The sequence below is a fragment of the Triturus cristatus genome, chromosome 7 (assembly GCF_964204655.1).
Source record: "Triturus cristatus chromosome 7, aTriCri1.1, whole genome shotgun sequence".
In the NCBI taxonomy this organism is placed as follows: Eukaryota; Metazoa; Chordata; class Amphibia; order Caudata; family Salamandridae; genus Triturus; species Triturus cristatus.
The window spans coordinates 1,301,972,352-1,301,999,734 of NC_140590.1; the positions used below are offsets into that span (position 1 = coordinate 1,301,972,352).

At 46.7% G+C, this 27,383-nt stretch overlaps 1 protein-coding gene across 9 annotated transcripts in view; it reads left to right on the plus strand.

Moving 5' to 3' along the window:
• Positions 1–1,958: 1,958 nt before the first annotated feature.
• Positions 1,959–27,383, plus strand: part of LOC146811945 (eukaryotic translation initiation factor 2 subunit 2) — a 268,399-nt gene continuing 242,974 nt past the window's right edge. For all 9 annotated transcript variants that reach the window (XR_014966807.1, XM_085618911.1, XM_085618918.1 and 6 more), the window contains exon 1: positions 1,959–2,126. Coding sequence is in view for 8 of the 9 variants with exons in the window: in XM_085618911.1 (XP_085475037.1) it covers positions 2,112–2,126 (15 nt within the window). In the remaining variant the exon portion in view is untranslated. The remainder of the gene's footprint in view (positions 2,127–27,383) is intronic.

Genomic DNA, 27,383 nt, shown 5'->3' on the forward strand with positions numbered 1-27,383 from the left:
CCAGTCTACCATATTCTGCTGAAACGTGCTAAGATCAATTTCAAGTGACCGGGGGGCTAAAATATTACGTAGAATTAGGAAAAATACCCGACAAAAATCCATTATGTATGAATCGACATACCCATCATGTCCAGTGAAAACTTAACCGGGGCCTGGATCTATTACAACGCTAAATAGGTACCATGCTGGGGGCTATAATTATTTGTGAAAGGGGAGGAGGCCCTCTGCTACAACCTGTTATAAGTGCCCAACTAACCGTGCTCCGAATATCTTATACAGAGAAGGGGTCACTCCCGCATCGGTCATCTACATCTATGTGGCTTATTAGCATAAACGTCTCACTGAGAAAGTGGAGTGCATGTGGAGAAACCAACTCCCATTCCACCCTCAGATTATTCCAGGTCACTGCATGAGACAACCGGCGGGCTTACATTCTCACCGTGTTTCATAATCAAAAACACATCATTCTCTGTACATGTATGAATTTCAATAGGCTGGACCCTTATGCTCAAAACACATTTGCATCTTCCTACATCACCCCAGTATGACATTCCGCCATGCCTCAGTGGCCACCTCGTCGTGTGGAGTTAGCGCCCATCTTTGATTTAGGCCCAAACGCCAACTTAAGTGAAACAAACACAAAAGAGTAATTAATACATAGAAATAATGAATCTAATGTTAACCCCTTACTAATCCCTCTATGTGCTTGTATTTATCTAGGGTATAGCAACATTTAAAGTCATTATATTCACCTTTTCGGTCCTCCTCTTGGCCAAAATTACAAAAGCAACATATATCATGCAGTATTCTATTTACCACATATACTACTGTTAGTATGCGTACGGATTTTAGTCATAAAGGTTATTTAGCCATGCAAAATGCAAATCCCACGTGTAATTCGAATATTAATAATGTTGGTTAATAAACATGCAAACTCATTTAATAATATTATAGTTAATAGATTATTTAATTAGTATTTTCATGCACAATAGGGGAGGTATACAAAATTGTGTACTACCCGCTCCATCATGCGAACATAATACAATGTACAATATACCATATATTATATACACATTAACCAATATCAGAAATGAAGACCCACTTATCGCACCTGCGAGCAGCAAAGAAAGAGGCTCTTAAGATGGCGATGGTGACTCTTATATGGACTGCTGGACCATAATTGGTGGTCTATGCAAAGTATCGTGGGAAATGTCGTTTTTATAATGTTAAAACTTTTTTATTGGCTGCTCTGTTTTTTGCAATGAAGGAGAAGAAATAATCTGAGCCTTCGGTCCTCAAATAGGATTAGTAGTGCCTGTATTTATGTTGTCAGGTGTACTATTTCTGTTTTTCAGTAGTTATCTTAGTCATTACCATTATCAATACTTTTTACCTGTTTGAAAATTGTACCGTACCTTGTGTCTTGCATTTTATTATAAGCGAAGGGGATATGTGGGCATGGCGTGTCGGTTTCCAGAGTGTCTTGATGAAATTCTGGCACTGCAGACGATCAGCTGTTGCTGCTTACTCCCGGTGTTGTCATTTGAATAAAACATACCTGCGGTATCATAAGATTTCTTTTCATCCCGCTACTGTTGTAAAGCGCTCTGATGCCTTCGGGCTCTGTCAGTATTATACAAAATTTAAAAATTAAAATATCCAAATTGGATTTATGTAACCCTTGTTGCGTGGTACTTGGCACGGCTGGAATGCAAAACATAAATGCCTTTCCTTCTTTTAAACTAGGCAGAACTATTGGCTTTGACAACGCTTGTTTTCCATTTTAGACTTTTGTTTACTAAGGAAGACGATCGTACTTACTTGCTTAAAGAAACTACATTTCCCAAGTGCACATTTATTTCAGTTTGCGATTATTGCATGACCGAAATGGTGCCGCTAGGCGCGCCGGAAATGCGTCACTACTTCTCAGCGCATCTGCGCATTGATACCTCCTATTCCTCCTTTTGCTGATGTACCGGGGTGGTGTGGAAGTGTAATCCGCAGTCAGCCCCACGAGGGAAAGTTGGAAGCTCTGTTCGTGATACGAGCCACGGTTCGACAAGACTGTCGTAATACTGAGGTCCCTAGCTACCGCTTGACTCGCCAGCAACATGTCCGGCGACGAGGTGAGGAATCCCTGCGACATCCTAGAACTAGACCTTGGTGCTGCTCCGTGACTCGCAACCACCCTTCTCAACCCGCTTAAAATAGATGTAAAATGTAGCCGCCTCACCTTGCTTTATCACTGATCGGTAATAATAAGGAGCGCAGGTGCCTCTAAACTGAAGGACTTTTTGACAAACATGGGGGCTAGGAAGTACATTTTTATATGACCCGCATCCCGAGCCCTCTATGGCTTTCCTCATATTTTGCCTTTCGGTTAACCAGAGCCATATATTTTCTTTTGAGCCAGTAGACAGTCACCGTTTCAATGTTGAGCGTGTCCTTTGCGAGGACAGGTCCGCCAATGTAGTATGTGCTTCTAGTCCAACGTTAATTTACGAGCATAGCCTGTTTACTGTATTCTTCCCCAAGTGCTCTTTATTTAAACCGACCTTTTACATCTTTTTCAATTTGCTGTGCATTAAAAGACAGATGTCGAATATCCGGGCTCTGTGGTCCGAGGGACATTGGTGTTTTAAATGTCTGTAAATGAATTGTGCAGATATTTCAGATTTAGAAAAACACAAATGAAGCCCTTTTTGTATAATTCTGACGTGTGTTGGAAACAAATATTTTAAAAACAAATCAATACACTAAGTAATGACATTTCCACACATTCTCGTTTGTGCGTTGTAGAAATTTAACAGTAAAACTATATCTGCAAGTGCGATGGGCATTTCAATTGCAAACGTGTTGTATGTAATGGCAGTGCGCTACCACACTGTGCCACTCTGCTCTAAACCCCACTACTCCATTCAATTCCATGACTTGCCACACCCCTCCTTGACACGCATCTCTAGGACACACCATTCCACTCTTCCCCCACGCTACTCTGACATGACCCTCCACACATTGCTTCTGTATCCCTCCATTTCCCAGCACACTGCTCTACACCCCTCCACTCTGACACCCTGTGCCCCGCTGTGACAATCTTCACAACCATCTGACATTCTACTCCCCTCTCTGCTTCTGTGTCCCTCCACTTCACAGCACATTGTTTTACACCCCTCCACTCTAAGACACTCTGTGCTATGCTGCAACAATCTACACCAACCATCTGTGACATTCTACTCCCCTCTATGCCATTCTGCGATAGTCGCCTCCACTCAACTGTTTGTTTTGAGTTCATGTGTGTGGTTTTTTGTGCATGTGTTTTTTATTTTTTAGGTCGAGCCTGTGGCAGCGCGCATGCTCTACATAGGAAATAGACCTCTTGTAATCACTCCAGTTTTTTTCAAAGCGCATGCATGTTGTGCTCACGCTATTGGCCTTTGCGTCTGGCTTCAGTACGCAATTGGCCAAAGGCGTGTGGATGTCCCAGCTTCTTTTCCACGGTTTACTCACAGAGCGTTTTGCTCTCGGGAGCCAGAGCAGCGCACAGGGGCCATCTGGTTTTAATCAGCATGTGCGCGCTTGGTTCACATGCATTCTCTCCTCCCCCTCTTGCTGGCCGTTTTGCAGTTTCAGCAGATACACTTGAGGATTTTCCTGAAAATGACGTTTCCATTACTTTTGATCTCCCCATGTTAGCTGGCTGTCCTCATAACTTAAACGCACAAAAGCAAATGCACATTTAATCTAAAATGCATCACTCTTGCCTACATGCTCAAAAGAAAAAATCTGCGTTTGCAAGCATTGCACAAAGGCCACACACAAGCGTTAAGTATCCTCGAGGGGCAGGTTGTGTGCGCTATACATACAAATAACTCGCGCCCACACTCGATCGCTTTTTGCATGGGGGGTTGTAATCCCAGTTCATTCATATGCCACCCGTTTGTTCCTTCTTACTTTTTGTAAACAATATCACATTGACAATGTCATGTGACTATTTCAAGTTCGTGAATTAATTCTACCTCCACTGCCCCCCCACCCCCCCGGCACCTCCCCCGTCTTCTGAAATGTGGCTTGGGCAGATTAGCTGCTGGCAGCCTGTAGTGATATTATTCTGTGCATGAGATGAACGCAGCGCATGCAACCTTCACCGAGGCTCTTACGTGCGATCATCTCGTGTGTCAACATGTTAGTAATATTTGTTCCACGCTCTGCGCCGTTCACTGCTCAGCGGTTCTTCAAGCAACAGTTGGTTTGTGCTTGAATCCGTAGCAGCAGGGCGTCGTGGGTGAACTTTGTTCAGGAATAAGCCTACGTTCCTTACTTCTGCTTCCTGATCTTCATTTCAACATCTTGGCGACGATTAGACTCTTCACCCACCTACCAGTTTCTTCATTTTCACTGATTTATTTGGCGGCACCTCGCTCTTCTCCAATTTGAGGACTGTAGGAGCCGGCCTCGTGGCGTGGTCCTGTTTCCCCGCGCTAAGCCGCACGGGGTCCCATGCACATCGGGGCTCCTCCATTTTGGATTATACGTCACTCCACGTGACCACCTGCGTGACCCTACTCTACCCGGCCTCGGTCCCAGCGAGGCCCAACATCGAGACGCCAACCCCTGGCCCGGGGGATACCACGTGAGCCCTTCCCACTCCCGGTGGAGGGCAGTATCGATGGGGCCCCCAACCGTCCTTCCACACCTAGGTGCGATCGCCCCACAGCTCTCTGGGGCCTGGCGCCTCTTCTGCTGGGCGTCTGGCCGCTCCCTACTCGGCCTCTCCGCCCCCTCCGGGCGCAAGGGTCCGGACATCAAAGGGCTCCCGTCCTTTATCTGGGGCGACCCGACAACAGGACAGTAGTTGTATCCTGGAGTCAAGAGCCCTGCTGATCGGATCGCGGCTGACCCTACGGAAGAAGACTCACCCTGAACCCACCACCTGAGCCCTGCTGACGACGTCGCGGCTCCACCGTGCTTAAAGACCTTCACAAACCTTTGGGGCCCTGCTGCCGCTGTCGCGGCCCGACCTTGTTGAACATTACCATCAGAGCCCAGCTGACCTCGTCGCGGCTCGACCGAAGCGGACCTACCACCGGAGCCCTGCTGACCGCGTCGCGGCTCCCCACGTCCGAGCCGCTCTGAGACCAGCACTCAAGGTCTGGCGCAGAGCCCTCCCGTACCTGGTTGGTACTAAGACTGTCCCGCTACCCTATCCTTCTAACAGACATTGAGACTCTTATAGGATCCCTCGATCCCACTGTAAATATTGAACGTATTACTGCTGATAAAGAACCAAGTCACGCAACTGATATTGAGTCCTGTGTGGTGGTGTTACTGGGCCTAGTACGATCATAGGAGAAAGACCTCCCCGAGGGGGGCTTCTCAGCGGCGCTCGGCTATAACTTTGCGGTAGGAAGGTGCCCCGGAATAGTCTCCCCGACTACCCGGTGGGCCTCCCTCCAACATGGACGTGTGTCAGTCTGGCTCTTTCCCGTACTCTATTGCAAAGGCTAGACGAGACGCACTCCTCTTGCTTTCATCTGAATCGCATTACGGATTTCCAACTTCCACCCTTCCTGTTTGTTGCACATTCACAGGGGGAGCGCTGCCTCACATCCAAACGAGATCGTGCACGTCGATCTCCAAAGTTACGTCCTCTCTACAAGTTAGAAAATAAAGAAACGGCACACAATTTTCATGCGCTCATACGCGCTGTTTATCAACTCTATCGGCTTGCTACAATTCAGGCATTTAAATCAACAGCACCCAATTTTAACGCGCGTTCACACGCTAATTATTACAAGACTTTAACAAGCATTTACAATGCAATGGTCTCGGCATTGTTAAAGTTAGAGCTATTGTCACTGCTCATGACATTTTTTTTGTTGATGTTTTTATTTTTTAAACATGTAAAGAAACGCCATTGTTATTTACAATGTCAATAGCTTAATCTATCTCAAATGCGAGACCTATTGCATTTGCACACACACACACGGAGCCACCCACACACAGCCACCCACACAGAGCCACCTACACAGAGCTATTCACATAGAGCAACCCACACACATATAGAGCCACACACAGACAGAGCCACCCACGCATAGAGCCACCTACAAAAAAAGCCACCCACTCAGAGCAACACACACAGAGACACACATAGAGCCTCCCACACACACACAGAGCCACACATACATACACAGAGCCGCATACACATACACACACAGCCACACACATACAGAACCACACACACACATAGATATAGACACATACACATTGATCTTGGGAGCCAAAGCAGAAGTGGCACCGTTGTTTCTAGATCTTTGCATTTATCACTAAAAATTAGTCATTTAAAAAATAAATGACTAATAAAAAATTGACAGATTATCTGAAAGGTTTCTGAGGTGGCCATGTGGGGGCGATTGGTCAGCGAACACTCCTGCCGTAGTCGTTACACTCTGCCTCGCAAAAGAACGGAAAGTTAAGGAAGCTGGTGAGGTTTGCTCTAGGTTTGCTATGATGATTACTCATTGGTCTCAGGATTTTGTATGGTTAGGTCTGAAACATCAGGAAGCTGCTGAGACGTGTCCTGCCCTCTGCCATGTGGGAGACACAAACATTATCTGTTGTTCCGTCCCCTGGCCTCACATAACCCCACATTTCCTTTGATTTTCTCTCCCGACTGAAATATTACATTTATTCAAATTACAGGCGCTAGGGGCGGCAAGTAATTTAGAGCAGTTTTCTCGAACTGACTTTTTTCCCGCTCTGTCCCTTATTTCTCCCAGTGCCGCCCCGCCCCCACAGGAACCCTTATCCTGCAGACCAGGTCTCACTTCTGATTGCGTATTGTTGCTGTTTATTGTTCACGTGAAAAAAATTATAAAGATTAATTAATTTGGACCATAAATCACTCCAGCTGAGCACAACGACCGGATCATAATGAAAAGCCTCATATTTTCCTTTCGCTTACATTTGTGTTTTGACAGCCTAACATCCCTGGTGCACACATCTGTGATTCGAGCGATTACTTCTCTTGCACTGCTCTGAACCAGTTTTAGGCTGTTTCGTAAGGTCGCGACTGTGTAAATGTAAAATGTGCAGGCACTCGCTAAAGGTTAAAATATGCCGGGGGACATTTCTCTAACGTTATAAGCGGTGTTTGTAAATTGGAAACCGGCGCATCTGAAAGTGTTTTTTTTCCCACCTGAATTCTGCCTCCCCTACAGGCGCTGCAAATGGAACAGTGTTACACAGTCACGCTACGTGTGCTAGAACACCGAACCTCAATTAATTAGTACTGAGGCTGTCCCCTTTTTGGAAAACAAAGAAGCATACTATCGACTGCCAGCAATTAGAATTCCTTCAGCTGCTGCACCTCACGTTCTGTTGTTCTCGAGCTCTACTGTTCGACATTTATCTTTCTGAGGGCGATAAATTAAGTATATTTAAATCGGATAATGGTAATACCTGTTCTTTTACAGCACCGAGAAACGTCCAAAATTAAATCATGCAAACCGTTAAAAAAAAAAAAACAATAGCAATAATAATAAAAATTATAATAATATGAATTAGTCCAGTTGACCAAGTGCAAATGGTTACTACTTGATCCGTTTGCCGTCCCATCATTTTTTGGATCTCTGTGGAACCGCTGAGCTGAGAATTCCATTTGAATTCTTATTCTTTCTGAATTTTCGTGTGATGGTGAAATCAGGTTGGTATTTTTATTTAACCCGATAATTCGCCAAACTCTTGGGCCTTGAAAAACAATGTGGGTGGAGCGTCTAATTGGCCTTTGCACTGCATCTGTATTGTCCTGCTGCCACGCGCGCCTCCTTTTGCCGCTGCAATCCGTGTAATTCGAGGGATAGCTCCGCTGTCCCGTTATGTGCAATCCGTGTAATACGAGGGATTGCTCCGCTGTCCCGTTATGTGCAATCCGTGTAATACGAGGGATTGCTCCGCTGTCCCGTTATGTGCAATCCGTGTAATGCGAGGGATTGCTCCACTGTCCCGTTATGTGCAATCCGTGTAATGCGAGGGATAGCTCTGCTGCGCGAGTCTATGAACATCTCTGCACTCTCTCCTGTTGGGAGTAAAAACCCGTGTTTTTTTTAAAATTTTATTTTGTATCTTTTATATAGCGCGAACTCGACCCGAAGGTATTGGAGCGCTGTACATGAGCAGCGTATTTACATTACACATTCAGGCACCGGGAGATTAAGTGATTTGCCCAGAATCGCAGGATGTGGACGCGACGTCGAGGCTCGAACCCTGGTTTCCAGCACCAAAGTCGGCAGCGCAGCCGACGGACCAAATCCTCTCCCCATTTCCACAGTTACCCTGGGGGTGATTGTACTGCTCAAGGCCTCCATCTAAGCCTGGGGTGGGCGCTTCTGTTCCTGCCGTCTGTCTGAGAGATAGCTCTGCTGTTGCATCTGGTGAGATCCGCTTGGGTAATGCCCCCTGTTGCTCGAGTACAGCGCAGATAACTTTTGTGCAGGGTCACACGTTGTGTCACCTTCAGCACGCTGCCTTCCTGGTAACTTTAGATCCAGTTCTGCGCGGCGAGAAGGACACACGTTCTGTAAATGTGCAAGTGTGACCCACGTGCGGGTTGTGCAGTGAATCCGCGTCTCCGCTGCTTCCTGTGGGCATCGGGCCAGTCACCTGGTCTCACGTCCCGAGCCGTGGAGAGCGCCTAGAGGTGCGGTGCTATGCGAGGCGCTGTACAAGACACAAACACCCCGTGCATTAATAACAGTAATCCTAATATCTTATAATGTCACCTTGTCTCTACAGGCCCGGCCCTACAGGCTGAGCCCAGCAATGCCTGTCAATCACCCTAAAGAGATTGAATGCAAGGGGAACTTCATGTATGACCCACCCGGAGCAGAACAACAACCAAAGGAAATACAAGAAACCACACCCTGCAACTCACATACGGTGCAGAGCCGACACACCAGCGAAGATACAACTCCAATCAATCAACACACAACAGAAATACAAGAGACCACACCCTGCAACTCACACACGGTGCAGAACACGCCAGCGAAGATACAACTCCATCAACACACCACGGAAATACAAGAGACCACACCCTGCAACTCACACACGGTGCAGAGCCAACACACCAGCGAAGCATCTTCCTGTTTTCCTGTCTCCATTGGGATACTCACAGAAAAGCCCTTTGGTGTACAGAGTAATACCCCAGCATGGCTGAAGTAGTGCAGCAGCAAATCGAGGACCAAGCTAGAGCAGCTGGAGAGAGTCGGTCTTTTTACGAACAAGGAGATCAGGTGAGGGAGCAACTAAGTATTGGAAATTAACAAATGCGTCCGGATGCTGGGACACCACCGTCTTTCTCCGAGGCGAAGCAGAAATGCCTCGGAGAAAGGCAGCGGCGGTTTCGGATTCGGGGGCGTGTTTTTCTTTTCTCTCCTCTTGCCATTGGCTGGAGGAGAGAATTAGAAAAGTAGCAAAAAACACGCCCCCGAATCCGAAAAGGACGGGGCCTGTTCGGAGAGACAAACCTCTTCTCCAATGGCTGGCCAGCATTCAAGAGGCCAGCCAATGGAGAAGAGGGGCGGGTTCAAGCCCCTCTTCTCCAAGTCATTAAATCTCACGAGCGAGACTGCGCAAGCGCAGCCTTCGCTAGCTGAGACCTAAAAAGGAAGTATTTAATACAATTGGAGCCTGTATCGATTGCTTTGACTTTTGTGCTGTCAGCTTCCTTTCAGGTACTGTCAAACTTTATTACTTGCAACTAAATTTAAATTGCTTTCATATACAGACTCATAATTGTGGCACCTTTCACATTGTGCCTTTACAGACCATTTAATATATATTTTTTTCAAGTTAATTATATTGTGCTAAGCAAATCATATGCTTTTATGATTTGCAACTATAATCGAAATAAAGCAAGAATTGATTGATTGATATTGTGCTAAGCTCAGATTTTATTGAACAACATGGCGTCATCTCAACAAATTACAGCCCCTCCTCCTTTTCTTCAGTCTCCTGGCAAACCTAGTGTCAAATGGTGTCAATGGATCAACATTTTTGACAATTATTTTGTAGCAATTGATGCTACAAAGTACCCAGCCGTTCATAAAGCAGGCATCCTGTATAGTTGCATTGGTCTTGCAGCACAAAAAGTCTTTGATAATTTACCTCACATTGCTCATACTGGTTCTGGTGGTGATTGGGACTCTTACAAAGAGGCACTTGCTCGCTTAACTAAACAATATTATGAGGAACCAAGTATTATGTTAGAACGCCACAATTTCTTTAAAAGAAAACAAAATATTGAAGAAACAGTAGAGGACTACATTGCAGAATTGAGAATTCTGGCATCTACATGTGAATTTGGTGCAAATGCAGATTACGCAATACGAGACCAGTTTGTATTCAGATGTTTCACACAAAATTCAAGTAAGATTAAGTTGCAGAAACCCAACATTATCTGAAAAACATTATGTTGCAATTAAAGGTAGGGACATTGTTGGATGGCAGGATCTTGCAAAGATGGGAATTTATCTTAAGCCTGGCTCAGATAACCCTATTGTTCTTGGTGATTTACCAGAAGGGAATGTTACAGATGATACTGACAGTATTGACACGTTGGCCATCAACACTCCTTCATTTTCAGATCTTCCCACTGATGTCAATGATATTATTAATCAGTTTCCTTTAGTCCTTACTGATAAAATTGGTACCGAGACTCCAGCCAAATGCCCAACCAGTAGTACACAAAGTTAGATCTTTACCCCTCAGTGCCAGAGATGATCTTAAGAAAGTATTAGATAATCTTTGTTCTGAAGGCATCATTGTTCCTTGCGATTCATCTCAATGGGATTCTCCCATCGTCGTTTGCAAAAAAAAAATCAGGCGAGGTGAGACTCTGTGCTGACTTGCACTCATTAAATAGGAACATCATCATAGATTGTCACCCCCTTCCAAAGATTCATGATCTTTTAGCTGGCATTGGAGGTTCCAAGTACTTTTCTTTAATTGATCTACAATCCGCATATCACCAAATTCCCCTTAGTGTAGATTCTCAAGAACTCACCACTTTTATCATTCCCTTTTGGAGCATTTAAAAAACTCAGGCTACCATTTGGACTCGTATCCGCTGCTAGCGTATTCCAAAAGCCCATGGATTCGCTTTTCAAAAACATTTCTGGAGTCCAGGCAAAATCAAGACGATATTTTGGTCCACGCCAGCAGTCGCGAAGCACACAATTCCACCTTGACCAAAGTGTTACAAATATTGTCCTCCTCTGGTATGACTATCAGACATGAGAAATGTAAATTTGGCGTTCAAACTCTTGATTATTTGGGTCACACACTGTCTCCAGAAGGCATCAAACCTAAACTTTCACTAATCCAAGCAGTACGTGAAGCGTCGCCTCCTAAAGATAGACGCTCTGTTCTTTTCTTGGCTTAGCTGAGTATTATGCTCTCTTTGTATATGGTTATGCCAAGATAGTTGAACCCCTTCGAGCATTACTTAGGAAAGGTGCAAATTTTCATGGAGTGATGATTTGCAAGACACTTTTAATAAAGTCAAGGTCATTATTGAACGTGCCCCTGCTCTCCATCCATTTCAAGATAATTGCAGATGTTGTTTAAATGTTGATGCTAGTTTGGCTTAGGAGCTGTTCTTTGTCAGTGGGTGGGAAATGAGCAACATACAATTGCACTCTCCTCAAGGACATTACTACCTCCAGAAACATGTTATAGCACAATTGAAAGAGAAGCACTTGCGTGTGTTTGGGCTATTCAGAAGTTTAGATCTTATATTTGGGGTCGAGAATTTGATATCTTCACTGACCATAAACCCTTGGTTTATATTCTTTCAGGCTCTGGCCCCAACAAGGCCTCTGCAAGACTCATACGTTTACACTCAACCTTGCAAGAATACCATTTCGTAATCAAACATTTACCGGGAGGGAAGCACTTTAGAGCAGATTGCCTCTCCAGAATGTCTTTAGAAAATGTTCAGAATTAAGGTGATAATAACATTTGAGTGTGTGGTGGCAGCCATAGATGCTGTCGTTGAGTTCCCCACTATTTCCGAGCATAACTGGAAAGAAGAAAGTGACAAAGATCACAACCTCCAAAAAGTAAAACAATTTACTGTTCAAGGTTGGCCAGCAACTAGAACGCTGTCTTGTGACCTGAAGAAATGTGCTCATGTCGCTGAGGAGCTGTCTATTGCTGATGAAATCATCATGTGTCATGATCTGTTTGTTCCCCCTGAGAATTTACGCAAGAAAATCATTCAGTTAGCACATCAAGGACACCTTGGTATTTCTAAAACCTGTAAGAGGATTAAGGAGTTTTATTGGTGGCCTTCCATTGAAGCTCAAGTCAAATCCACCATTGAAACATGCTCAGAATGTCTTTTATCTTATAAAAGATGGAAGACGTTACAAACACCTTTACATCCTGTACCTTTCCCATGCGGCCATTGGGACAAAGTAGGTATAGATTTTTCTGGACCATATGAATTACTGCCCACACACAATAAATACTTAATTCTATTGGTTGATTATTTTTCTAAGTGGATGTTTTATTTGTTTTGTGATGGACCCACTACTGAGAACACTATCAAGTCAAACATGTCTTTAAACTTGAAGGTTCACCAAAATCTATGGTCACTGACAATGGTACGCACTTTTCATCTCAACGTATGTTTACATTTCTAGAACATCACGACATACAACATTTGAAGGTTGCGCTTTATTCTCCATCTTCAAATGGTCTAGTTGAAAGAGGTAACATACTTATCAAGGAAGGTATTCAAACTGCCATTGCATCAAATCTAGATTTTGCTGAGTATTTGAAAGATAAGGTTTGGTCCTACACCAACACTCCCCATTCCACCACTGGGGTTGCACCTTTCACGCTGCCGAGAGGTAGAATGGCACATTCTAATTTATTCCCCACATGGTTATCTAACACATCTGAACGGAAAGTTGATTCATTAGATGTGATTAGAGACAGAGTGAAGAACGTTCAAGAAACCATGAAAAGTCAGTTTGACTCACACTTTAGTGGAGATTCCTTGAAACCAGGCGATTGAGTGTTTAATTAAAAAGCCCAAGAAAGCGGTGAAGGGTTCTTCTGGATTTTCTTCCCCAGTTCAAGTTTGAAAAGTAACCAAAGGTTCAGCCTTCTTACTCAACAATGGGTGGTGGAACAAAAGGAGTTTAGTTTTAATTTCAAACTCTCAAGCTGACATTATTTCTAACCATTATGGGTCAAATGCAGGTCATTCACAATCATACAATTGGTTACAAGATGTGGTTCCTCCAAAATTTCAAAATGAAGAAACTTTAGTAACGCCTGTTCCTTCTCTTATGAGTCAAACACACTCTTTAGTTACCCCTACAACTACAAAGGTGAAGCAACGTGCAGGTGAAGTTTTATTCGCACAAGATTACCAGAGAAATACAAAGAATATGTTCTAGAATAATTTAGTATTTTTATTACTTTTTCTGATTCTGTAAAAATTGGATTGTATATTATAATTTTGCTTCTACTAATGATAGATTATTACTTTAATAGATATGTATTTTTTAGGTCGAGCCTAACGTAAGACTGCGCAGTCTCGCTGGCGAGATTGAATGATTTTAGGGTCAGTGTCAGTATCGGGCTTTAATCCCCGTCCCTCTTTCCCATTGGCTGGCGTCACCGTTTCTGCTAAACGGCGGCCAGCCATTGGGAAAGGGCACTTGCTGACGTACAGTTTTCTCTATTTGAGCCGTCCCACTTGGACTGGCTCACTTGACTTACTGTCGTCGGAAAAGCTTTGTTATCTTTATGGGGCTATGTGTTTCAAACACATAAATAGTACATAACTTTCACAAAGGAGGAAAGTGAAAGCGTAAGGTGCTTGGATAAGCTCTTGCCGTGGCTGTGAGTGACAAGTCCATCCAACGGCTGCACTCCAAATCGCGCTTCTCCGTTGAAATGGATGTGTTGCCTCATAACGTGCGTTTTTGGAAAGAACTCTTATCTGCTGACTCCTGCTGTTGCAGTGTCTCGTGTCAGAGGGCTGCCCCCGCCCTTGCCACTCTGTCTCCGGCACACAACTCTAGGCCAGCCACACAGCGCCTGCTCATAGACCGTCTGCTTCCATGTGAGGGTCTCACGCAAATGTGCCGGGAAGCTGTGCGGGGAAAAGAGAGCAGGAAATCAGGGCCTCTGTTTAACCTTGATACACTTTTATTTTAAATCAGTGGCGGAAATAGCCTCCTTGTTGGCAACTAAGCTTTTAAATAGCATAATCCTCGCCTCCAGTTTTGACATAGAATGAAAAATGTCCTAGGTAATATATTAAGTTTAAATTCTATTGAGGATACGGGGACTGATTATTGCCCCCCAACTGCTTCATTCTTCAGTTCCCACTATAAAAAAACACACATTTGCAATGCATTTGTGAAAATTAGCGATATTGGCCTTGTAAATTATCTTTTTTACTTTTTTTTCTTTTGTTTGTCTGCAGTGGAGTGAATATTTAGAAAATGAGAGTTGGAGCTATTGGCGTTGTAAGCTCACAAGTTACAGCTTGACTTTATTTTAACTTTGGTCCAAGTTGTGGGAGGTGGGGAGGGATTGGATTTATAAGAATTCATTGCGCCTCTTGTTGTGTAGGGTGACACTTTTATTTTTAGGGTTGGTACTATGTGCTGTCCTGGTGCAGGGCCTAGTATATGTTGGCGATCCTACCTCCAAACTGTGTGCATATTTGGCAACTTCAAATTTCTGTGTATATTGCTTAAATCGGACCATATTAAAAACAATGACCCATATTCCCCTCCCCTACACCAACCCCCCAGTCAAGTTGTGCACTGTATCACCCCCCCCCCCCCAACTTGATACAGAGCCCCAACAACTAGCCCTTATCTTGCCATTAGGCGGGGTTGTTGTGTAGTCAATGGAGAGTTCAGCGTCCCAGTCTGACAACAGCACAATTATATGTGCAAGTAATTGTTACCTGATGTGTGCTGGTTACCATTGTTCCTCTAGAGATCATATGTCACTTGCCCTGTGTCTTAACTTCTCTCTGCTACATTTATAAAGTGAATGTCCCGTCCTCCAACTTCAGTCTGTATCGCTTAACCTGGCTTCCGAGGAACTAGCTCCCTTAGTAGGTAGCGAGCGATTCTTGTCCCCTATGTGCTTGGCAAATTTGATTGCTGACTTTGCATCTGTGAAGTGGTGTGATGTTCCCTTGTGAGTTACTTTCAGCTTGGCTGGGTAAAGTAGTGCATAAGGAATGTTTGCTAGTAGAAGTTTTTTTTTTTTACTGGTAGGAACTCTAGTCTAGCAGCCTGAACTGCTGGAGTGAAATCGGGATAGAATGATAATTTGTTCCCTTTGTGAGTGATAGTGTTTCGTTCTCTTGCACCTTCTCAGTATAATGTCTGTTGGGATAATTCAGTATGCGGGCAAGTATAGGTCTGGGTGTCGAGCCCACTGGTGGTCTACGGCCCAGGGTGCAGTGGACTCTTTCTACCACAAACCGATCTGATCCGAAGAGTTCTTGTAGTTGTTCCTCCACATATGTCTCCATTTTTGTTATTGCAGTGGTCTCTGGTATGCCAGTTATGCAGAGGTTATTTCAGCGTGATCGGGCTTAGAGGTCATCGTTCTTGGACCTGATGATATTTAGTACTTTGCCCATTTGTAGTAACTGTCCAATAGTCTCTCTCCTCTAGGCAGACGATGCAGTGCTGATGGCACGTACACAGATGGGTCTGCAGAAAGCTCTTGTATCTTATATTGGCTTTATGGAGGACTTGGGGTTAAAATTGAATGCTAAGAGAACTTTTGTAATGACCTGCGGGCGAGGGAGACCAAAGATGTAGGAGTCTCCAATTTGAGGGTAACAGGATAGACTCCACTAATACGTTTACGCATCTGGGTGTCTTATTTAATCGCAGTGGATCCTGGGTCCAGGCGGTCAAGAGTAGGAGTCTTCTCTACATGAAGTCGACCGCGGCTCTTAATTTTACAAAAAAATTGGGTTGAAAGCCCCCAGAAATTATTTTTAAAATGTATCAAGCAAAATGTGTGTAGCCATTTTTGGGGCGGGAGTTTGGGGTTTCTATGATCCCTCCACCATTCAATATGTTGAAAATGCTTTTTTAAGATTCATTTTAGCTGTACCTGCTAGCTCCCCTGTTTTTAACTGCCATAGTAAGTTGGGGATCTGATACATTTCAGATGTTAAGGTGAGAGAAAGAAAACGCAACAAATGTTAACGCCTTAAAGTAAATTAGAATGTACTAAATTCTGTAGGACTGTTTTATTTATAATATGTATCTCTCATAATAACTTGCTTGGAATAAGTCCACTTGTAAATTAATGAATGAATTCTGGAATTGTGCACATTTGTATTTTAGAAACATTTTGAAATGTTATCTGTTTGCTTTTGTGATTTTGACAAAAATCAAATAAAGCTTTTTTTGATCTGATTTGATAGTAACTGCTCTTTAGCTTTACCTGAAAGTTATGTGCGTCGAACGTACAATTTTCGAGCTGGTCTAATCTAGTTTTGTGGATGTTGACCTTTTTCTTGACAATATCCAGCTCGCAGTCATTTTATCTAATTTGCTTATCGTTTTGAGGCTAGACTTTTTTTTCCAATAAAAGGGATCTTCGATCTTCAGTTTGAGCCTCTGACTCTTCTCCAGATGCTTGCTCCGTCTCTGGGTCATTTTCTGCTTCTTTTTGTCTGGTTTGCTGTCAAATGTTTATCTCGGTTGCTTGAGGTTGTGCTTTCTCATGTTTGAGGCTTGAGCTGATTGATTTCAATAGATGAGGTGCAAAATGCTTACCAGCTTTCCCTGTACCATTTGTGGTCTTCTGAAGGGGTGGATGCTGATCTTATAGTAACGTTCAGTGTCTGCTACCTCCAACTCAAATTTTGGGTAGTGAGCTTGTTTGCGTATTGCTTAATAATCCTTTTTGGGGCGTGGATCTCGGATTTGGAGTGCCTTTTCGACTGAGCAAGTGTATTGTACTTGGAAGGGCTCTTCGTTGTTGCCCTTATACCCTGCTGATTTTGTCCTATTTATGTACCGATCTGTGTGGCTCACTCCCATTGCACCATTGTCTCTGTGCCAGTAATTTAATTGTAGGGACCCCGGTCGTTCTCTCAAAGTCCTGTGACTCTGAGTTTGGAATCTCAATCCCTGCGCCGCTTATAGCTTGGTCTTGGGTCCCAAAGCGGGATCAGGCCTCCGCTTGTTATGGCGACCTGGGTGCGTGACTTCACGCCTAGCTGGTATTTCACATCAACATTCGTTGTCCGCCCCTGCCGCTATTATATGCTCTCCGGGGCTCCCAGGCTAAACTGCGTTCCTTTCATATGGCAGCTTCCTTCTCGGGCACGCCCGTAGCACACTCCCAGGGCCGGCGCGCTGGTCAGACAGCCTCCAAGGCGATTAGCAAAGGCACAGTCTGGTTCCCCCTAAGGGGGGGGGGGGGGGGGTCGCACAAAGCAGAACTTCACGTACCTTGGGCTAAGTTGGTTCGCAGTGCTCAGCACACCAGCCACTGCTAATTACGCCGCCTACATCATCCAGAATACAGTCGCCAGCAGCAAGTAGTCTGCCTGCCTCCAAGGGGTGCCGCCGATGTATTCTCGGCCTTGTGATTAGTATTTGTTTATGCTGTGATAACATCACCGGGTCCCTGCATATGTTTGCTTGTTTTCGGGCGGCCGCGTAGCTTTCTCCCTGGTCCGCCGCGCCGGTCAGGCGGCTTCCAAGGCGATTAGCAATGTCGCAGTCGTGTTCACCCAAAAGGGGGGGCTCGACCAGAGCGGCACTCTGGGAACAGTTTGATCGAGGTGCCGGGTGGGCCTGCTCAGCAGGCCGTCTTCTGCTTGTCGCCGCCCGCAGCACACAGAGTATAGCTGCCAGCACCAGGTAAATGTGTCCGCCTCAAGGGGGTCCCGCCGATATATTCTCGGCCTTACTGTCGGTGCTTGTTTGTCTTGATCAAGCCACAGGGTCCCAGCATAGATTGTCAGCTTGTTTTCGGACCCCCGTGCCACTCCCCAACGCGGTTTGCTCACTTCGAGTAACCAGTCCTCATGTCGTCAGACGATCGTTCAGGTACTCCAGTCCACCTCAGCAGCCCAACTTTGCCATCGTACAGGTCCACGACTGTACCCCAGCCTGTGCTGTCTATTTGGAGATGTAGATGGCTTCTCCTCCTGCGGGATTTTACACGGATATTTGCACGGCTGGCAGATCCCTCTTACAGAGCGGCCATCGTACAGCTTGGCTTGGCCACGCCTTTGTAAGATTAACTTTAAATGCCGTGCTAATATTAGCTTAACCAGTATTAGGGTATCTTTCATAGATTGACATGCCTGAATCATTCCCCGTCGTCTGGATGGGAGTCCCCGGTACATAAAGTAATGTCCCATTAGACATGTATAGTAATAGGCCAAGGGCCTCGCATTACTAACATCTCCATGTCCTTTTGAAAAAAAGACCAAACTCTAGAAAAGAGCCAATCAGCTATCACCACCCTCTGGAACCCACCTGGAAGGAGCTCTAGTCTCTCAGATTTTCTACCGTACATCGTGCTAAGGGAGTCTCCCCTGAGCTCTGCTCAGTTTTCCTTGTTTTGTGGATTCCCAGTGATTGATTGATTTATTTATTTCTTCTTCTTCTACAGGATTCCTTTTTTTTTTTTTTTTTTTTGGTAACATTTTTTTATTGCCATTTTCATATTTTACACACTGTACATCATACAAAGCTTTCGAGTAGTTATGTCAAATCGTACAGCCACTGGTGTTACATATCTGTATATACTGGTGATGCGTCAGCGGGGAGCAAAAACAACGTACAGATATATCGTGGTGTGTGTACCCTGTTGTCTCTGATACCTGATATGGCACATGAACTGGGGTGTAACGCATGTACAAACTAGGGGATGGGCATGGAAGATCACATCCAGTTTACGCTAGCGAGTGCATTAAACGTCGTATGGGTATGGCACCTCTATGACTCATGATTGCCTATCCTCTTAGGTTCGACCTGTAACTGCGATAGCATACCCGATGCTGGGGCCTGTTATGAGATCATGTGGTCGGGATAGCGAGAGATTGGTCAGGCAGGGTCTGTGACTGCGATTGCAGGGCTGACAATGTGAGTGGGCCGTCTGTTGGATCTGTGCCCGGGGTTAGCTGCCTGAACTGATATAGTAGCATGGCCCATTCCATAGATATAGGGTTTTTGCGGACCCCTCTCACTTCCTCCTCCCGCAATGTCTCCTCTACCGCGGCCCATTTGTGTGTAGCTCCCACCCAAGCCGCCAACGGCGGGCCGGTGGGGGAACGCCAGTGCATGGCAATGCTGCGTTTGGCGAAGAGCACCGCGAAGGAGAGGAAACTAGTCCGCACCTTGTGTTGCTTACTTGCACGAAAGATGCCTATGGCACTGGCGTCCCACGTGTTCATGCAGGCTAGCCCTGTGAGGGTACCCAGAGCAGTGTGAATGTGTTGCCAGAAAAGTTTGATGATGGAGCAATTCCAAAACATATGTTGGAAATCCGCATTCTGCTCATGGGATCTGGGGCATAGGAACTGAGCGTCGGGGTAGAATCGTTGGAGGCGTGCTGGTGTTAAATAGGCCCTGTGTAGAATGTAATATTGAATGTTTTTAAAGCGTGCGTTTCTAGAAACCTTCTTGGGGTACGTCAAAGCCCTCTCCCACTCTTTCTCACGCGCCTAATTTCAGCCTCCCAAGTGGCCCGCAGAGTCTCTAGTGGTTTATTGGTCAGTTCCCGTATGGCTTTATAGAGCCATGTAGTTAGATGGCGCCCCACTCCCGTGTGGAGAACCGGATGTGTGTGGTGTTCCCCCTTGGTTAGGTCCTGATATGGTCGGTAGCTATCTAGGAGTTGGCGGTGAAGCAGGAACTGCCCCGGGGGGAGATCGTACTCCTCCACAAGACTGTGGAACGGCCTTAGTTGCCCGTCCTCGAAGAGGGACTCCATCTCTGTAATGCCACAAGATGTCCGTGTAATAGTTCCTGCTTGGGCCATCCCACCAAGGTGAGTAGAGGGGAGTACAATGGAGTCCCCGGGGACATGCAGTGAATTCTCAGCATGCACCTACGTGCCACCGACACCTGTAGAGGGTATGTGCGTTTTGGTTTGCTGCCTGGAAGAAGTAGGCAACGGATCTCCGGGACCGATATCCGTCCTGCGATGGTGTGGGTTTCCACCGTATATCTGTCTGCCGTCCAGTGAGACAGCCACTGCAGCTGTGCCGCCAAGAAGTAGGCCTCGAATGAGGGGGCTCCCAAGCCGCCCTGCGTGGTGGGCAACTGCAATTTTTTCAGGGCTATTCGGTGTCTGGCAGACCCCCAAATTAGTGTGCTGAGAAGGGAGTCCAAGTCCCGAAAAAAGGCTCTGGGTGGGATTACTGGCAGATTAGTAAAAAGGTACAACAATCTTGGGACCATAATCATTTTGGCCAATGCCACTCGCCCAATTGGAGCCAGCGGAAGGCTCTTCCAAAATCCGACTGTAGCCCTAATACTCGCCAAAGCCCTGTTATGGTTACCCTCGAACATATCTGTGGAGGAGTGATGGAGACGGATCCCGAGGTATCGAGGGGCCTCCGCACTCTAGGGCACTCGTTGAGCACCCAGTCTAACTTCCTGTGGGGGTAGATCCGGATGCAGCGGGTATACCATGGACTTATCCCAATTCACCCGTAGTCCAGAGGCCAACGTAAATTCCGTCAGTCTCCCAGAGGGGAGTCCAGTCGTCCGTGATGTCCCGCACATATATCAGCAAGTCATCAGCATATAAGGAAACACTGTGCCTGCTACAGGGATGCCCCATCGCTCCCCCTCCCGCCGAAGTCATATGGCTAGAGGCTCAACTGCCAGAGCAAAAAGTAGGGGGTCAATGGACAGCCCTGCCGCGTGCCCCTCTGAACCGCAACTCCTTTGCCCAGACGTACCCGCGAGGTCAGCCCGGTGTACAGTAGGTGCGTATAAGCTAGGAGGGTGGGCCCAATGCCCGCCCGCTGCAGAACCACAAACAGAAACCGCCATGTAAGAGAATCAAAGGCCTTCTCAAGATCTAGGATGAGACAGGCCGCCCGGGGGTATATCCCCTTCACCTGATCCTGGATTTGAAAAACCCGGCGTATGTTCTGGGACGTGCATCTGCCGGGTATAAATCCGCACTGATCCGGGTGGACCAAGGAACGTATGATTTTGTACGTAACTATCCGCAAGTATCTCCCCGAGGAGCTTGCAATCGGCGTACAACAGCGATATGGGGCGATAGGAGGCCATTTGCTGCGGGTCCCGATGAGGTTTCAAGAAAGTCACGATTACGGATTCTCGCATGGATTTCGGTAACTCTCCCTTCTTCAGCGCCGCCGCAAACCTCTCTACCAATCGAGGGACTAGGTGCACTGAGAATGTCGTGTAGTATTCTAATGGGAACCCATCTAATCCCGGAGCTTTATTACGGGCTAGGGCATGTAGGGCTTGTCGCATCTGCCGCGGTTATTACCGTGTCTAGAGCCTCCCTCTCTGTCCTCGTAATTTTTGGGTTAGTCAGGGGATCGAGAAATCGATCCACTACAGTGTGTGGGGTAGAGGCAGGGTCGCTATATATCTCCGCATAGTAGTCGCGAAAAGCCCCAAGAATCCCTGCCTGGGAACGCACCAGCACCCCCCTGGGGCCTAATATCTTGGTGATGGGCTTGACATCCGTGTCCTGTCTGGCTAGCCACGTCAAGAGTGCCATTTTTGTCCCTCTCTTTATGCATCCGTGTAGCGTACGCTCTGAAGTTGTACCTTTGCAAATCCGCGGAGGCAGCTTGATAGGCAGTTTTTGCTTCGGCTATACGCCGCGTCTCCCCCTTCGGATGTGGAATCCCGTTTAGTGAGAGCAGCCAAGTGCTGCTCCGCCTTGGTGAGAGCCTGTTCTAGTACGCGCTTAACTCCGGTTACTTGCTTCAAACACTCTCCCCGGGCCACCACCTTAAATGCATCCCATTCCACTAACGTGGAGGATGCTGTACCCGAATTTCGTATGAAATAGTCTTGGATGCTCCTCTCCTGCTCGTGCCTGAAGACCTGGTCTGACAGACAGTCCTGTGGCAAGCGGCAAGTGGGGACCGGTGGGTGTGGGGGCCGCCAGTTTAGCTGGAGGATGTGAGCATCGTGATCGGAGATGATCCTGCCCAAGTAGTCCGTGTAGGCAATCTTGGGCAATATGGCGGCCGAGCATAAAAATCGGTCAAGACGTACGCGTAAATTGTGTGGGATGGAGTGAAAGGAGTACAATCGGGTCAGGGGGTGGCGCATTCGCCAAGCATCGGTGAGCGACCAGTGTGTAACCCACGCCCGGAATCTGGCAGTTTGCCTATGTGCCGGGGAGTGCGTCGGAGGTGGGTGTGAGCGGTCAAGGTTCAGGTCGAGAGTGCAGTTATAGTCTCCTCCCAGGACCCAGGGTATTGAAGCAAATGGGGCAAGGACCCCTGTGAGATGGTCCCAGAACCTGTCTTGTTCTACGTTGGGGGCGTAAATTCTACCGAGAAGTACAGCCTGCCCATCCAAAAGGCCCTCCAGTAGTGTATATCTGCCTTCTTTGTCTACCACCCTCCGAAGCTCCTGAAAGGGGGTTCCCGGTCGCACCCAGATCAGCGCCCCTCGTGCATACGCAGAATAAGTTGTCGCATATGAGACCCCGCCATTTCGACTGTAGTTTCCCGACCTCTTTTGCAATGAGATGTGTCTCCTGCAGAAAAACGATCGGGGTATTGTGACGCTTTGCATATGAGTACACCGCATAACGTTTGTGCGGAGTGTGAAGCCCCTTAACATTTAGGGTGAGGATGGTAACATCAGTGTGTGTCGTATTTGGTGCCATGTCTTTGTGTCTGCTCGCCCTACGTGAGGGCTGCGCCTATTGGGGTGCGTAAAGCTCTGTCGAACAAGCTGACTAAGGGTGCCTGTATCCCCCGACGCCGTTTGGCCCTGGGTAGTGGATGGCTGGATACGTGTCATTCCATGCGGGGGGTTGGGGGAAGTGTTGAACTTGGGTAAGCAACTGAACATTTGGGGTCGGGAAACATTCCCAATGCCTAGGGCCCATCGCCTAAAACGATGCGTCCAAACCTGTTTACCCAATTAAGGGGGGTACAACAATATAAGAAGGGGGCGGCGGTGCCTGCGTACTGGGCCAGATAAGAATCGGGCCATTAGTAGGAAAAATGGACGTTGCTCCTACTTTAGCAAGTGGTGGGACTGATGTCTATACTCGGTGGGTGGGGAGGAAGTGTATTTAGCTCTATGCCAGTCTCAGGAGTCCCATCTCATTTCGCTCGAGATCCAGATTGTTCGTCAAGAATGAGGTCCGCTGAGGAGTGACCATGGGGGGCGTCACAGAGTCTTCACCCGTCACTGTTCCTTCACTTTCATTCTCTCGTTCCGAGGTAAAGATATGCGGCGGTCGGTCTATGTCATCCGTCTGGGGAGACTCTTGCAGATCGATCACTGCTTGTAGGGCCTCCCTCCGTTCTTTCACAATTTGCTCTAAATCAGGAGAGTCCTGGGTGAGTGCACGGGATCTGCCATCCACTCCACCCCGTGGGCGCCTCTGTGATCGCCTCCCATATCGTAAAGGCTTAGGGTGTGGGTCTCTTGTGATCTCTGCCCTAGACTGCCGCGTGCAATGTAAGTCTGCCCAATCCTGTGCTTCTGTGGCATTAGTGAAGAATACAGTGGAATCGGCGTGGACCACCCTGAGGCGAGCTGGGAAAAGCAGGGAGTATTGGATATTGTTCTCACGCAGTCGACGTTTTACATTCAGAAAGGAGGACCTTTGTTGTTGAACTGCTCTTGCATAGTCCGGGAACACCATGATCCGCTGGTTGTTGACCTGCAGGGTGCCCGCCACCTCTTTGGCATCTTCTGCCACGTCGCCGACTACTTCATCGTGGACGGCTGCTAAACCTGTATCGTCGACGGTTAAAATTAAAAAATGTCTACGTCCAAGCCAGCGTCAACTCTACGATCGCCGACGAGTGTGTCGACGCCTACATCGACGAAGAGTGTTTCGTCGAAGTCTACCCCATCGACGACTAAGACGACACCGTCGACGAGGGCTCAGTCGACGGGAGCTTTGTCGACGTTTCCTTCAATTTTGCCAGTCTGTGCTTCACCGTCTGACTACACCGCCGACGGGCTCGTCGACGACACCAGAGTCCAAAGTGGAGAGTGCGTATGTCCATCTCAAAATTACAAACCGCATGTTGACACCTGCCCTGACTTCTCCTAGCAGGGTCCAGCAGTTAACTCCGACTCCCCTTTTGGAAGAGGAGGAAGATTCAGACGATGATGGTATGTTCGGAACTGCTACAAGTCCTTCGGAACTCCATGTCAAATACCAGGACGAACAAGAACCAGAAGACACGCCATATTATCCTGACAGCCATCCTCCCCAACCACCCATGGTCTGTCTCCCCGCGTCTTTGGTTTCTGACATCCTACTTCTGCTACATCTCCTGCTCCGGTTGTCTCTCTGCCGCCAAGGCTGCAGCCTCCGCCTCTTCCTCCAGTCTGTGCCTGTCATGCTACCGCCTCCAACTTCCACAGATGATGATGACTAGCGACAAGAGGAGGGAGAACTCCAGGATTCTCAATCGACTCATGATGAGAGGGATGATTGTTATCCCTTGTCCAGCGTCCCCGGTGCCTAATCAAGCTGATTCGCCTCCTGAGGATATCGGGGATTTTCATAATGTCTTGGAAAGTGCTGCACAGCGTTTCCAGATCCCTATGCCTTCTCACCAACAGGATTGTTTCCTTTATGACTTTAAAGAACCTTTCAAAAAGTCTGTAAGATCAGTACCTATTATAGACTACATCTGGGATCAGGGTGTTAAAATCATGCACAATCCATCTTCGATTTCCCCCAGTGTTACCTCGGCTAGACAAGGTACAGAGCTTCGGACACTGCTCCAGCTGCCTTACCGGACATCCAAAGACTGATTCCATCATCACTCAGGCTGCTCAGAGGAAGTCTAGAAACCCTTCTGCCCCACTGTCCGCTCCTGACAAAGAAGGGAGACTACTTGACAATATTGGAAAATGTTTGTTCGAGGCATATGAGCTGCAGATTACACACTGTGCATAGATCGCTATCTGGTGTTGGGCCCGGATGTTGGCACTTGTTTTTGTCTTGGAAAGTCTTTGGAAGTCACAAGGTATGTGACTCCTCCTTTGGATCATAGTGCGCATGGGCTTCAGCTCCATCCTCATTGTTTTTTTCCGCTATCGGGCTCGGATGTGTTCTCGCGTTCCAGCTCGGAAACGTTAACGGTATCTCTTCGACGAGCAATCCTTCCCATCTTAACGGTATTGTTTCGATCGTGTTTCCAACCACACACGCCCTTCCACTCGAAGTCTTCGATTCCGGTTGTCGACGAAGGCCTTCGGGCCTACCAGGGCCTCCTCTCCGGCTCGTGGAAAGGACGCCATTTAAAAAGTGTCCTCGATGTGGGTCGAAGTTTCCCCACACTGACCTACATGAGGTGTGCAATCTCTGCCTCTCACCGGAGCACGAGGCCAGGGACTGTCCAGCTTGTGCTTCCTTCCGCTCCAAGAAGACCATCCGGGACCGACTAGCTCGAAGAACAATGGCGCGCTCGTCATCTTAGATCCCCAACGACATCTTTCAAGAGGGCGTCTATGTTCCGGAGAAGAGATCACCGATGCGAATGGCAGTCACAGGGCACAGCCGCCAGCCATCTGTACTAGCCTCTGTGGAATCTAATTAGTATAGGCTTCTCAAAATAACATTTCCAGCATCCCTCTTCTAAAAACCCGGCAACACAAATATTTATATGCCATCGCAGGGCAGCCAGTAACATAGCTGTCAAGGTTTCAGATTTTGTGTGACATTTTCTTAATTTCAGTGTAATTATAAGTGACATTCGACGACTGCTTGATTTTGCTTGCGAGAAAGTGTCAATGAAGACGGGGGAAACGTAAATATCAGAAATTACACCCATTTGAGCAACAAGAAACTCTAAGATCTTAAAACTGCTGCAAAGCACCAGAATCGAAGGGCATTAACCTAGTGCCCTTGTAACCTGATCGTACTGTAAAACAAGGCTAAGTCGGGATGCTTGGTAGATAAGGTATTAAAACAGTTCCTGCCTTAGCCAATCTATTCTGATGGGGCCTCCTGGCTGGCTGCTCCCTGGCAATCAAATGAAGAGCTGAGCATCTGCAGTCTGGACTGCAGGCCACTGTCTGTCCCATGTGGGTTTAATAATTTCATTTGCACAAATGCATATAAATTGTCCCAACTAACATCTGGTAAAGATCTGCACTACTATACATACAAGTCCTTAATATGTGAATAACTAGTTGCTCTGGATACACTACAAGGCAACACAATCATTATTTGTCCTTTTGCAATTAGAGCCTATGTTGAAGTAATGGCGTGCAATATAATACACCCGTTTGTGCAATATAACCAACTTTTTGACTTCAGATTATGTTCGCATCATTGTCATGAAAATTCATCTATAGAGTGAGCCCTTCACTTAGCTGGCTTAATGGTAAAGGTGTGTGGATCACTTATTTCCACACAGTGGGCCCAAAGAAACTCGCCTATCTGCAATATAATTTTCTTCTTGGAGATGCCTGTAGATTGGGGATGCTTTCCCTTTATTGTTAAAATATCATGTAGCTGTTCTTTAAGCATTTATTTTTCTGCTATAGCAAGTGTGAAGAATACACTCCTAAAGATAAAACTTGGAAATCTGAGTTTGGCATCCTTCCCATTTGATTTGTCATTTTGATTTCCGCTCAAACCAGTGATGTACTGTAGCTTATGTTTTGGTTTATCTGTCTAATCAGGCTATGTTTAACCACACTGAAATCGAAGCTTGTTTTGCTTTGTGTGTGTAAATCGACTAACAAATTGCACAGTTTTATTCACTAACTTGTTACAGCAATGCGAAAATACGCCTCGAAAGGCACACTTTAGTTAGAAGTATTCATCCAGAGTATTGTGATTTTTATGTCTCTCCTGAGCCAGTGCATGCGCTGCTCTGGCGAGACATTTAGTGAGTAAGCCGACCACAGCTTTTTGTGCGGCCTAGAGCGTGCGGTTACGCACACAGTTATGAGCAGAGGCGCCATCTGGCTTTCCTCTCGCTTGCTCTCCCAAGTGCGTGCTTCAACGCTCCTCCCCCAACACAGAGCGCGTGCTTGACGCACTATAGCCCTTCGGGTTTACCTTCTCTTCTAGTTCCAGACTCATGATGACTTCTCGCGTGAGCTTACTCTACTTCTGGACTAATTATGACCCCCGTG